This window comes from Hipposideros armiger, unplaced genomic scaffold, assembly GCF_001890085.2.
Source record: "Hipposideros armiger isolate ML-2016 unplaced genomic scaffold, ASM189008v1 scaffold_125, whole genome shotgun sequence".
NCBI lineage: Eukaryota > Metazoa > Chordata > Mammalia > Chiroptera > Hipposideridae > Hipposideros > Hipposideros armiger.
In genome coordinates this window covers 1,267,940-1,281,353 of record NW_017731475.1, presented here as the reverse complement: position 1 = coordinate 1,281,353, position 13,414 = coordinate 1,267,940, and the positions used below count along the sequence as shown (strand labels likewise).

General features: G+C 35.8%; 1 protein-coding gene across 8 annotated transcripts in view; it reads right to left on the bottom strand.

Annotated features, from left to right (window-relative positions):
* The window catches only part of SENP7 (SUMO specific peptidase 7), a 120,730-nt gene that overhangs the window by 92,344 nt on the left and 14,972 nt on the right, over positions 1–13,414 (bottom strand). For all 8 annotated transcript variants that reach the window (XM_019648355.1, XM_019648356.1, XM_019648357.1 and 5 more), the window contains exons 3-4: positions 11,608–11,703; positions 8,371–8,468 (exon numbers count right to left, since the gene is read on the bottom strand). In XM_019648355.1, coding sequence (XP_019503900.1) covers positions 8,371–8,468; positions 11,608–11,703 — 194 coding nt within the window. The remainder of the gene's footprint in view (positions 1–8,370; positions 8,469–11,607; positions 11,704–13,414) is intronic.

Here is a 13,414-nt window from a genome sequence, read left to right as displayed (position 1 = left end):
CAGCTAAGATGGTGAACAACAGCTCAACCTGGAGCTGGGCTGCCATGAGTCGCCGGCGATGGCATAGGCTGCAGCCCCTGCTGCAGTGGCCTGCCATAAGCTACCGTGAGTGGCCGGCAGCCAGCGTGAGCGGCCAGCAGCCAATGTGAGCTGCCAAGAGACGCTGTGAGCGGCCGTCCGGTGACCGGTGGCCAGCGACCGGTGACCGATCTGCCTCACCCAGGAAGAGCACAATGATAATACCAACATGGGAACATCCTCCACAACTAGACTGAAGAACAAAAGGACAGCAACTTGTCTGTTCCCCTTACCCCAATTCCCCAGTGCTGTTCCCCTCCCCCAATTGCCCAATAAAATCTTTTAAAAAAAAAAGGAATTAGAAAAAGTGCAAATTATGTTCAAAATAAGCAGAACAAAAAATATAAGATTGTAGTGCAAATAAAATAGAATATAGAGGGCCCACCCAAGTGGCTCAGTTGGTTAAGAACTGGCTTGGGAGCGGAAGCTCTGAGCAGCAGGGCCGCTGGTTCATTTCCCACATGGGCCAGTGATGCTACGCCCTCTACAGCTAAGATGGTGAACAGCAGCTCGACCTAGAGCTGGGCTGCTGTGAGTGGCTGGCGACAATGTAAGCTGCAGTGAGGCTGCAGGGGGCTGCAGTGGGCTGCAGTGGGCTGCAGTGAGCTACCGTGAGCGGCCGGCAGCCAGCATGAGCGGCTGGCAGCCGGCGAGAGCTACTGGGAGATGCAGTGAGTGGCCGTCCAATGGCCAGCAACCGACTGGCAGAGTGCAATGATCATAATACCAACACAGGCCAGTGAAGTGACATTCTCTACAACTAGACTGAAGAACCAAATGACAGCAACTTGTCTGTTCCCCTTCCCCAATTCCCCAATAAAAATAAATCTAAAAAAAAAACAGAATATTGAAAACCAATAGAGAAAATTGATGAAACCAAAACTTGATTTTTTTAAAAGATCAACAAAAATAACAACTCCTTAGCTAGACTGAACACAAGAAAGTGGAGACTCAAATTACTAAAATCAGTAATGAAAAAGTGGTCCTCACTAACAATATTACAGAAATGAAAAGGATTATAAGGGAACACTATGAACAAATGTGTGCCATCAAATTAGATAACATAAATGCATAAACTTCTAGAAAGACACAAACTACCAAAACTGACTCATAAAAAAATCTGAATACAGCTATAACCAACAAAAATTTAAATAATTTGAAAACTTCACACACACACACACACACACAGCCAATGACCAGATGGCTTCACTGATGAATTTTAGCAAACCGTTAAAGACGAACTAATACCAATCTTCCAAAAACTCTTTCAGGAAACAAAAGAAGAGAACATTTTCCAACTCACTCTAAAAAGCCAGTGTTGGCCAGTATTATACCAAAGCCAGGCAAAGACATCATAGGAGAGCTACAGACAAATATCCCTTTTTAATACAAATATAAACATCCCCAACAAAATCCTAGTAAATTGAATTTAGCAACACATAAAGGGATTATAAATTAGATTCAGTGGGATTTATCCCAGGAATGAAAAGTTGGTTTAAAAGCTAAAAATCAATTTATGTAATACATTATTTTAATAAAGAATACAAATTACATGATATACATGCAGAAAAGGCATTTGACAAAATCCAACACACATTCCTGATTAAAAGCCTCCAACAAATTAGGAATAGAAGGTAATTTCCTCAACATTAAAAAAGGCATGTCTTAGGCAGCTCACTCTTAGGCAGTTTTGTTATTTTGCTATTAACAAAATACCATATACGTGGCAGCTTATAAACAAGTATTGACTTCTCACAGTCTAGAAGCTGGAAAGCCCAAGATCAGGGTACCAACCAACATGGTCAGGTTCTAGTGAAGGCCTTCTTCCGAGGTGCAGACTGCCAACTTCTACTCTGTCGACACATGGGACTAGGAAGCTCTGTGGGGTCTCTTTTATAAGAGTACTAATCCCATTCATGAGGGCTCCATCCCCATGATTTAAACACCTCCCCAAGGACCCCACCTCCAAATACCACCACACTGGTCATTAAGATTTCAACATATGAATTTTCAGGGGACACAAACATAGCAGGGCCTCTGTGAAAAACCTATAGCTAACTTCATACTTAATGGTGAAAAGGCTGATGTTTTCCCTCTGCGAGTGGGAACAAAACAAAACAAAGATGTCCACTCTCACCACATCTATTTCACATTGTACTAGTTGTTCTAGCCAGAACAATTAGGCAAGGGAAAAAAATTAAAGGCATCTAGTTGGAAAGAAAGAAGTAAAACTGCCTTTTATTTGCAGATGACATGATCTTGTACATATAAAATTCCAAGGAATCTTAGTAAAAACTTTTAGAACTAGTAAGACTTAAATAAGGTCATAATGTATAAGGTCAACATACAGAAATCAACTGAATTTCTATATACTAGCAATAAACCATCTAAAAGTAAAATTAAGACAACAATTCCACTCACAACAGCATCAGAAAAAAGAAAATACTTGGCAATAAATTTAACAAAAAAGTCTAAGACATTGAAAACTACAAAATACTGTTAAAAGAAATTAAAGAGGACTTCAAGATACCTCATGTTCACAAATCATATTGCTAAGATGGCAATACTCCCCAAATTGGTCTATACATTCAACACATGCTCTAACAAATCTTTGTTGCCTTTTTTGTTAACATTAACAACCTGATTCTAAAATTCAACTGAAAATGCAAGGAACCTAGAACAACCAAAAATATCTTGAAAAATATAAAAAAGTTGGAAGATTTCCCAATTTCAAAACTTACTACAAAGTTTCAGTAATCAAGACACAGTGGTACTGGCATAAAGAAAGACATATGTATATCAGTGGAATAGAATTGCAAATCCAGAAATAAACCCTAATACTTAACAGTCAATTGATTTTTGACAAATTTTCTTCACAAATGAAAACATAAATTTAACTGCCTGTCTCATACCATACCCAAAAATTAACAAAATGGATAAAAGACCCAAATCTAAGAGCTAGAACTATAAAACACTTAGAAGAAAACACAGGAGTAAATCATCATGACCTCAGATTAGGCAACAGGTTCTTAGATATGACAACAAAAGCACAACAAAAGAAAAACAGGTAAGTGGGACTTCAAAACGAAAAAAAAAAAACTTTTGTGATTCAAAGGACATCATAAACAAAGTGAAAGCTGAATGAGAGGAAATATTTGCAAATCACATATCTGATAAGGACTTATATCAGAATATATGAGATACAATAAAAAATATGAATGTTTGAATAAAAAAATGTATTACAGTAGAAAACACATTTGCCATTAATACCCCTCAAAATATTCGCCCTCACTTTGAACACACTTATTCCATCACTCTTGCCACTTTCTGAGGCAGTTGTGGAAGTCCTTTTTCATGAATGTCTTTAGTTGCACTGTCCTGGCTGCCTCGATGTCCTGAAGCAATTCAAAACGTTTACCGTTCATGGTCATTTTGACTTCACGGAAGAGCCAGAAGTCGTGTGGTGCCAGACCCAGTGAATAACATGGAAGAGGACATAACGTAACGTTTTTATTTTACAGAAACTGCCATACCAGAAGTGATGTGTGACATGGAGCCTTTCCATAGTGATCACAAAATACGGTGAATGCTGCTGCCAAGTGCCATCCAACAGAAAGGCAGGGATCTTCAATATGGGAAGTGGCGTATCTTACCTTAGTAACAGAGTGTGGCAAGTTTCATCTTGTTCGTTGCAGTCAGTCAGGTATGAGCTATGGTTGAGAGAAGGTGTGTGTTTTATTTTATTTTATTTTTTTAAGATTTTATTGAGGAATTGAGGGAGGGGAACAGCGTTGGGGAATCAGGGAAGGGGAACAGACAAGTTGCTGTCCTTTTGTTCTTCAGTCTAGTTGCGGAGGACGTCGCTTCACTGGTCCATGTTGGTATTATCATTGCGCTATTCCGGGGTGAGGCAGTCGCTCGCTGGCCATTGGATGGCCACTCACAGCGGCTCACAGCAGCTCACAAAAGCTCACGCCCGCTGCCAGCCAGCCCCACTGCAGCCTACACCGTCACGGGCGACTTATGGCAACCCAGCTCCAGGTCAAGCTGTTTTTCACCACCTTAGCTGTAGAGGGCGCAGCGTCACTGGCCCTCATGCGGGATCCAAACCAGGGTCCTGCTGCTCAGAGCTAACATCCCAAGCCAACTCCTAACCAACGCGCCACTCCGCCAGCCCAAGGTGTGTGTTTTAAAGTGTGCCGTGAATCATCCTCCATCATGACAATGGTCTGTGCCACACATGGTTTCTAGTACAGCAATTTCTGTCAAAAACATTAAGGTGTGTCCTCTTCCACCTTACTCACTGGATCTGGCATAATATGACTTCTGGCTCTTTCCCAAAATCAAAATAATTCAGGACATCGAGGCAGCCATTACAGCGCAACTAAAGACACTCACGAAAGATGACTTCCAGAACTGCTTCAGAAAATGGCAAGAACGATGGGATAAGTATGTTCGAAGCATGGTGGAGTAGCTTGAGGGGGATTAATCGCAATTTATCTTTTACTGTAATAAATTTTTTGTATTTAAACATTCACTGTATTGTTTGGTCACACCTTGTATAAAGGACTCTTACAGCTCAACAACAGAAAGATAAACAATACCATTTTTAAATGGGCAGTACAGCTAAATAGACATATCTCCAAAGAAGATATACAAATGACCAAAAAGCACATGAAAAGACACTCAATATCATTAGGAAATTCATATCAAAACCACAAGATACTGTTTCACATCCAGTAGGACATCTATGGAAGGAAGAAAGAGAAGGAAGCAGGGAAAATAGGTATTGGTAAGGATGTAGAAAAATTGGAAACAGCATGCATTGCCAATGGGAATGTAAAGCGGTAGAGCTGTTTTGGAAAACAGTTAAGCAGTTTAATTCCAATCCCAAAAGAAATGAAAACATAGGTCCACACAAAAACTTGAACAGGAATGTTTATGGCAATATTACTCACAATAGCCAAAAAGTACAAACAACCCAAATGTCCATTAACTAGTGAATAGAAAAACAAATACCCATACAATGGAATATTAGTCGGCAATAAAAAGAAACAAAGTTCCAATACATGCCACAACATAGATAAACCTCAAAAACATTATGCTCAGTGAAAGAAGCCAGATACAAAACAGCATATGTTGTATGATTTCACTCATAAGAAATGTCCAAAAAACTCAAATCTATAGAGACAGAAAATGGATTAGTTGGTTGCCTTGGGCTACAGGTGAGACCACATACAGTTTTGAGGGGAGGAGAGAGGAGGGTGGAAATGTTCAAAACTTAGATTGTGGTGATGGTTGTGCAACTCTGTAAATGTACTAAAATTATAGACTTAAAATGGGTAAATTTTAAAGTATGTAAATTACATGGCAATAAAACTTAATTTTTTTAAAAAGACACTGAAAGTTACTGTGATCTTCAAAAATGAGATCAAACACAGTAGATAGGATTAGAGGTTCTAAAGTAATGCAAATAAAAGGGTTTTTTCCCCCTCTCCAGATATATATTTTTTTGCTTTTACTTCCCTGTACATAGTAGCAATTTATGAAATGTTTCAGATAGTCTAGAACTCATTAATATATGTGATTAAAACAAAAAATTATACCTACTAATATTAAAGTAGGTTTTCCAGAGCTATACTAACAATATTCCTCCACATTATAATGAATGAGAAGAACTAAATTTCCTCATCTGTGAAATAAGGCCAATACTATTTATATCTCACAGGCTTGTAAAAATTAAGTGAGATAATTCAGGTTTAACCTACTGCCTGTCATATAAGCACTCGATAGATGTTAGCTGACATAAGTACAGAGGGTATTCAGATCCAGCCTGATAATATTAGTCATGTATTCTATTATCGATATTCCAAAAGGAATAATTAGTGGGGTAGGAAGAATAGTGACTTGATAAGAATGTTATGTTACCAGAGAACTAAGTCCATAAGTACAAATTCTATAAGCTCATTGGTAGTGATAATGAGATTAACAGAGGAGGTAAAAACTCCAGGAGAATAATTAAGCAAGCCAAACTGGCTCTTGTCTAAAAATACTCAGTCCACCAAGGAGAATTTTACAAAAATATGAACACATGCCCCTTGTACAATTAAACAAATACATGACAATTTCCCATCCCCATTGATTTTTTTGAACAGTCACTTCCTAACTCTGCCTATTAATTTAACTCTCATCACCAAATTTCATCCAAGCAACTCATCATGTTCTATCCCACCTCTGTTTCCAGACATTCTAACCATCCCAAACATTTCACCCACCTGAAACTAGCAAGTAGAAGATTTAGAAAATCGTTAAGAATCAAAAGCTCCAGAACCTTCAGTATACATAGAGAAAAACCAGTTTAAAATACAGAGAAGTACCTTTCCTAAGCTTATGCCACTAGGATTTGGTCGGGTCCTCTCAACCATATATTAAAGACTATTCAAAAAAAATTCTACTTTTAAATTATGCAAGCACATTTCCCCACAAATACAATGCAGAAGCATCTTATTAATATTTTAACTTTGTGAATTTGAACTAATGCAATATAGCTATTAATAATAAAGTATTACTCCAGGCACAAATTTTGAAATAATACAAAGCCCTCCAAATTTAAAAAATATGTCAAAAATCACTTAGTATTATTCCAAATCTGGCTAGCTGAGTAAACTATAAAACTGCTTACACTATTGCCTAGTGGTTGCATTACTTTGACCAATAAAAACAATCATCCACCTTCCTTTGTCAGGACCATGTTAACGACACTGTTCTTTCTGTGTTTTAAAACCATGATAATTTCGATCACTGCTGTGCTTTTATTTCAATATCCACTACTACTAAATTTAAAAATCATTTTTTATCCTCTAGCAATGACGTTAAGAGGACATCATAGTGCTAATACAGATAACATGCCTGAAAATCAGTACCTTAGGAACAGAAATCAGATGTGGTAAACTCTATAAGGAAAGCCAAACAATTGCCACTTTATGCTGGGCTGATAATTTAGAAAATAACAAACTGGAAAATACTAGATATCAGAGATAATGCCAGGAAATTAAAAGGTAATATTAAAGAAATAATCACAGATTGATATGCTCAAAGAACCTGTTCCCACCACTTTACAAGAACTCTTATGGGAAAATGAGACTTAAATGATATAAATTTTGAAGTATGCAAGGTTTTTAGGATATTTCTCCCATAAAATAAAAATCTTACATATGCAAACCCTCAGAAAAATGTATACTTTTTTAATTAAAAAATATGATTCCTCTACTTTTACCACTCCATCTCTCAGATCAAATATAACTTTTGATATGATCATAATAATCTTTGGAGAAATGAAGTCTGTACATGGTTATTTGAGGCTTAAAGCAAAATCACTGCATCTACAGAACTGCCCTATTCACCGTTACAATTTATTCCTTGTATGGTAGAGAGTCAGGAGATATATAAACTTCTATGGAGTCACAGATATGCTTTTATACTTCCTACAGATGACTAGAGAAGACTACGGTATTTTGCAGTGTATAATGCGCTCCCGTGTATAATGTGCACCCAAGTTTTTGGCCCAAACATTCAGGGGAAAAAAATCTTTTGTTTTAATTTTTTAGTACCCATGTACAATGCACATCCTTATTTTTCCCTAATAAATTTAGGCTAAATAGTGTACATTATACACAGCAAAATATGGTAAGTAGCTAGCTTATAGAGTACTCTAACATAAGTTCAAGAACTAGTCTTCTATTTTGTGTGATCTCCCAACAATGAGAAAGTTTACTTTGGTGTTCTCATTTTTTATTCATTTACTATTCTAAAAGAAAATTCAAAATTCAATACCCTTTTGTAAAATAACAACTTTCTAATCATTTATTGATGCTCAATCCCAAAATGCTCTAACTTCCTCCTGATAACTGCAATCTGAATCCCCAAAATATTTAATTCCAATATATCCATAACACATTAATACTATGACTATAGGACCACAGTTGCTAAATGGAGCATCTTTTTGACGGCAGGTCACAAATGATAAATCAAGCATTATAATTAGTCTATATATAACTCTTGCATTATCAGCTAAATTTATCAGGATGTTCCAAACTCACAAATACAAGGAGTTAAGATGACAGAATCACAGACAGTCAGAGCTTGGAAGGAAGCTTAGAGGCCACTGAAGTTAATCCTTATATTTTGAAAGTTGTGGTAATTGAGACCCAAAGACAATAAACGAATCACCCATGGTCACACTATTTACACATAGTATGAGCCCATCCTACATCACATACACATGTATCTTACCTTTCTGGTGATGTCTTAGAAGTGACAGGATGACCACGAACACCTTTTTTACTTTTATGGTCTAGAGAAAGGACCTTGTTTCTTAGGCTTCTTTCCCACTAGGAAAAAAAAATTGAATTTTAATAATAATTATAGCAATATGACAATAAAGATGCACTTAAATTTTCATTTTATTTAGAAATTCAAAACAAACAGCCAAATTCATAATAGTTCACGGGGGGGAATGCAATCTATGAAACACCTGGCTCTTTTGCTAGGGCAGAAATGTAAGTCCAACAAAAACAGCAGGAATAGATTTTTAAATTTCAAGGCAACTTTTGCCAAGTAATCAGTTTTTTGAGGTTCTAAAGCTTACGTAACTATAAAAATTTTTGACTGTGTCTAAAGGAAATAATAAAATTATTACATGCCAAGTTACATAATGCCTGTGATTCTTAATTAACTGTATTCATAACAACTGGAAGGGATTTCTATTGGTTCCCCATGAATTGCTGCATGGAAAATTTTAGGAATCAGGCATCTTACTAACAGTTTAGATTTAATCGGACTAGTAACAAAAGTTGAAATTAATTTATTTAATACACAAACAGTGTGACTCTAGACAAATAAATTATTTATCTTATTTCTATGCATCAGTCTCCTTATATGAAAATGGATGTAATAATAGTAGCTATATCACAAGGATGTATGATGATTACATACGTAGTAAGTTTAAAACACTTTCTTCCTTGAAGAGCTATTTGTACACCCATGGTCACAGCAGCATTGTTCACAAAAGCTAAAGAGTGAGGCAATTCACGTGTCCCATCAACAAATGAATCGATAAATGGATATAACGAAATGTTATCCAGCCTTAAAAAGGAAGAAAATTCTGGGCCGGCTAGTGGCTCAGTTGGTTAGAGCTCGCTTAAGAGTTTGAGCTCTGAGCAACAGCAGTTCGAGTCCGGCCGGAGCTGAGCAGCCGGAGCTGCCAACAGGTGGCAAGATGGCTGAGCTAAAAAAAAAAAAAAAAATATATATATATATATATATATATATATATACAAAACATGGATGAACCTTGATGACTGTTAAACAATAGGGGGAACAAATTATATACTATATATAGATAGATAGATCTATCTATATCTATCTATATCTATAGATAGATCTATCTATCTATATCTGCCTTCAGTTCCTGGCACAGAGCTTCTAAAACCCTTGTAATTGCCTAAGTGATAAGAGTACTACATAGTACACGTCAGCAACAGCATAACATTTTTTTCTGAATATTTTCCATTTGCAGTTGTTTGAATCTATGGATGTGGAACCCATAGATATTGGGGGGGGGAGGGCACAACTCTATATAATATATATGATTTTTACTCCACAAGAAATTCAATATTCAAATATAAAGTAAAATATATAAATGCAGACATTTTCTTAAAATAGTATCTTTTTTTCTTCCTATTAAATTGGCAACAATTTTACTGTGTGATAACACCCAGTGCTAGTAAGTTTGTACAAAAATGGAAGAGCTCATCAATGGCAATACAATTTGGTGCAAATTTTCTGTGAGACAAATTTGCAATATTTATTGAAACTTAATATACAAACTCCCTTAAACCCAGTAGACCTGCTCAAAAATGGTTCCCTATTATATGAAAAATGATGTTCATTGCAACATTGTTTCTATTACAAAACTCTGGAAACAACCAAACTAATATGAGTGCACTAAGTAAATAAATTATAGTATACAGTATATCTTTGGAGTACTACAAAACGATCAAAAATTAAAGAGGCAGATCTAAATGTGTTAAAGCAAAAAAAGTTAAGGTATATTATTAACTTAGAACAGCAAAGCACAGAACAATATGTTATTTCATGATCCCTTTTGTGCAACAATCAAAAAAATAATATAAACTCACATGTGGGCATATACATTTGTTTTTTTCTTGAAAGGAATGAAAAAAAAAAAACTGTTAGTAGTGGTTGCCTTTAGGAAAAGGCAGGGGAAGGGTTCTTTATTTGCTTCACCTTGTCCCTTTCTATACAGCCCAAATTTTCTAAACTTATATAAACGTTTTTATTTTTATGTCAACGGAAGTCATCAGGTCCCATTTATTATTTCCCTTTTTTGTGCCTTTTATAAAAACAAACAATGAATTATTTAATAATTAAATTTTTAAATAATGTTAAAGCAACTAATACTGATGACAAATCTTTCCTCTGAGAACAAGTTATAAAAAACGGTTAATTCTTCTTGTCTGTAACATAAAAACACATATATTCAAAGTGACTTAAAATTTGTTATCTTAAAATGCTAATATTAATTTGCCCCCTCCCCCCACCAAATTCCTATGTTGATGTCCTCCAAACCATCAATATGACTGTATGTAGAGATAGTGCCTCTACAGAAGTAATTAAGGTTAAATGAGGTCATAAGGGCAGAGCCCTAATCTAGCAGGACCTGTGTCCTTCTAAGAATAGAAAGAAACAGCAAAAATGGGGGCGGGGGTGGGGGGGGTGATCATATGAGGACACATCAAGAAGACAACCATCTATAAGCCAGAGAGAGGCCTTAGAGAAACTAACCCTGTTGACACCTTGATCTTAGACTTCCAGCTTCCCAAATTGTGAGAAAATAAATTTTTAAGCCACCCAGTCAGTGGTATTTTATTATGTTGGCCCTAGTAGACTAATATAACATTAAATAGGTAAGCTGAAAAATCTGAGAAAAATTGTATTTTAAAAAACTGACCATGAGTTCTGCAAAGCAAGAGAAAAAATATTTAAAAAGCATATATTAAGCTTTATTCATGAGATCTCTATAATAATGCTTAATAGTGATAAAATTAAAATCCAGATTCATAATCAGAATATCTTCTGAAAAATAGTTGTCTTATGTTATGTTACCCTTTAACATATACCTCTCAAATTTACAAAACAAAGGACAAATGATTCTAATAAACTTAATAGTCTCATAAATTTAAATAATTCATTTAATAATAATGAGATTTAAATTTCATAAAGAAAACAACAATACATAAGGAAAGTACACTTAGATTTAAACTGAAGAAGACCCTAACTTCATAGAATCAGTTCAACATATGCCAGAAATAAACTAATTTAAACCTGCAAATTAATAACACAAAGAAATCCACAAAATATATAAGAAAATAAAAATTCAGCTTTACTAAAATACTTTAAACACACTAAATAATACTATATACTTAAAATAAATTGGTTTTTATTTACCCCCTGCAAAGGGAGATCCCACCGTTCTGAGCTGAGTTTGGACAGCGGTGATTTAACACAAATGTCCTGTGGTTTTGCATTAAACATCTTTGTTATCTGAAACCAGAATGAGAAAATAATCAGTTTAATTAAAATATAAATAAGAGCTAAACCAGATAACAGAACCATTATATTATCCTGCATTAATATTTTGCTATTAGCTTTAAAAAGCTTCAAATTCAGTTTATAATTTATAGGTAAACTTAATTTTATTTAAAAAGAAACCTCTCATTCAGTATAAAGGTAGATAAATGAAGTATCACAATAGTTTCACAACTATTCTCTTACCTACAGTCTCTTCCCCTTCTAATCTTTCAAACGCTATACCAAGTTCTCTAATATAAAATTCTAATTATGGCTACAATACTTAAAATACAACAATGGCACCCATTACTTATAAATAAATCTCTTAATTTAAGCTCTTTCACATCATTCACATACCACAAACTTTACCCCAACCATATTGAGTTTACTCAGTGTTCTTCAAACATGTCATATAATTTTATATCTCTAGACCTTTGTATATACTGCGCCCTCAATCTAGAATGCCCTCTTTACTTTTCCCATATGAAATATTTCAGATTCTGCCAAAAATTTTCTTATCCACACAACCATCACTCCCACACCAAGGCATTCCTTTCTCTGGGGATGTACTTGGTACATTATCTATATTACACATATAATTATTTGTCTACATGTCTATCTTCTCCAGACTGTGGAGGTCCTTAAAAAGAGAAACCCGACTTAATCACTTTTATATCTCCAATATGTATGGCTCATGATATGCTGAATAAACAAATGAATGAATATCCATCAGAGCCACAAGTTTGAAATCATTTGTTTAGAACTTAAATACCTTAACTTTCATATTAAGAGAAAGTTATAATGGTTAAGCATCAAGTGCAGCCTACAAAATATAACATATAATAAGCACTATACTGTATCAACTATAGCCAGTAACAATCCATAAAATGATTTCAATGAGAGTAAAACGTGAGTCAGAATGATAAAATAAATGTGAAGAAAGTGTATCTCAACTCTTATTTCACTAGCACCTCTGAGTTAATCCTCCTGGGTTCCAGTAACGTATTAATTATTTATATATATTCTATTTAAAAAGGTATCTTTATAATTCTTCATCTGCAAAAGAATGTTATCGCTAAGGCAATCATTTCCTTCATATTCTTAATTAAGGAACAACAGTTGCTTTTCCAGGGGGTAAGGCAAGAGCTTCAGGCTGTTCACACCCATGAAGCCTTTGTGAGTAGGTTATTTAGCCTACGTTGCTATGGCATACTGTATTTGTCAAAAATGGGCACGACAATAATCCACATTCCAAATGCTCTTTTTACAAAGGAACACTGGGCCGGCCGAGTGGCTCAGTTGGTTAAGAGCATGAGCTCTGAGCAACAGGGTTGCTGGTTCGATTCCCACATGGCCCAGTGAGCGAGCTGATCTGCCGCTGAGCTGCCAACAGGTTGTACAGGATGGCTCAACTGGTGACAGCACGTGCTCCTAACAACAAGGTTGCCAATTCAACTCCCGCATGGGATGGTGGGCTACGCCCACCTGCAATTAAGATTGAACACGGCACCTTGAGCTGAGTGGCTGCGAGCTGCCGACGGGTGGCCAGATGGCGACTGGACTTGGAGCTCAGCTAGCTGTGCCCTCCACAACTAAGACTGAAGGACAACAACTTGGCTGTTCTCCTTCCCCAATGCCCCAATAAAATATTAAAAAAAAAAAATTAACACTGACAGTGCTCCAA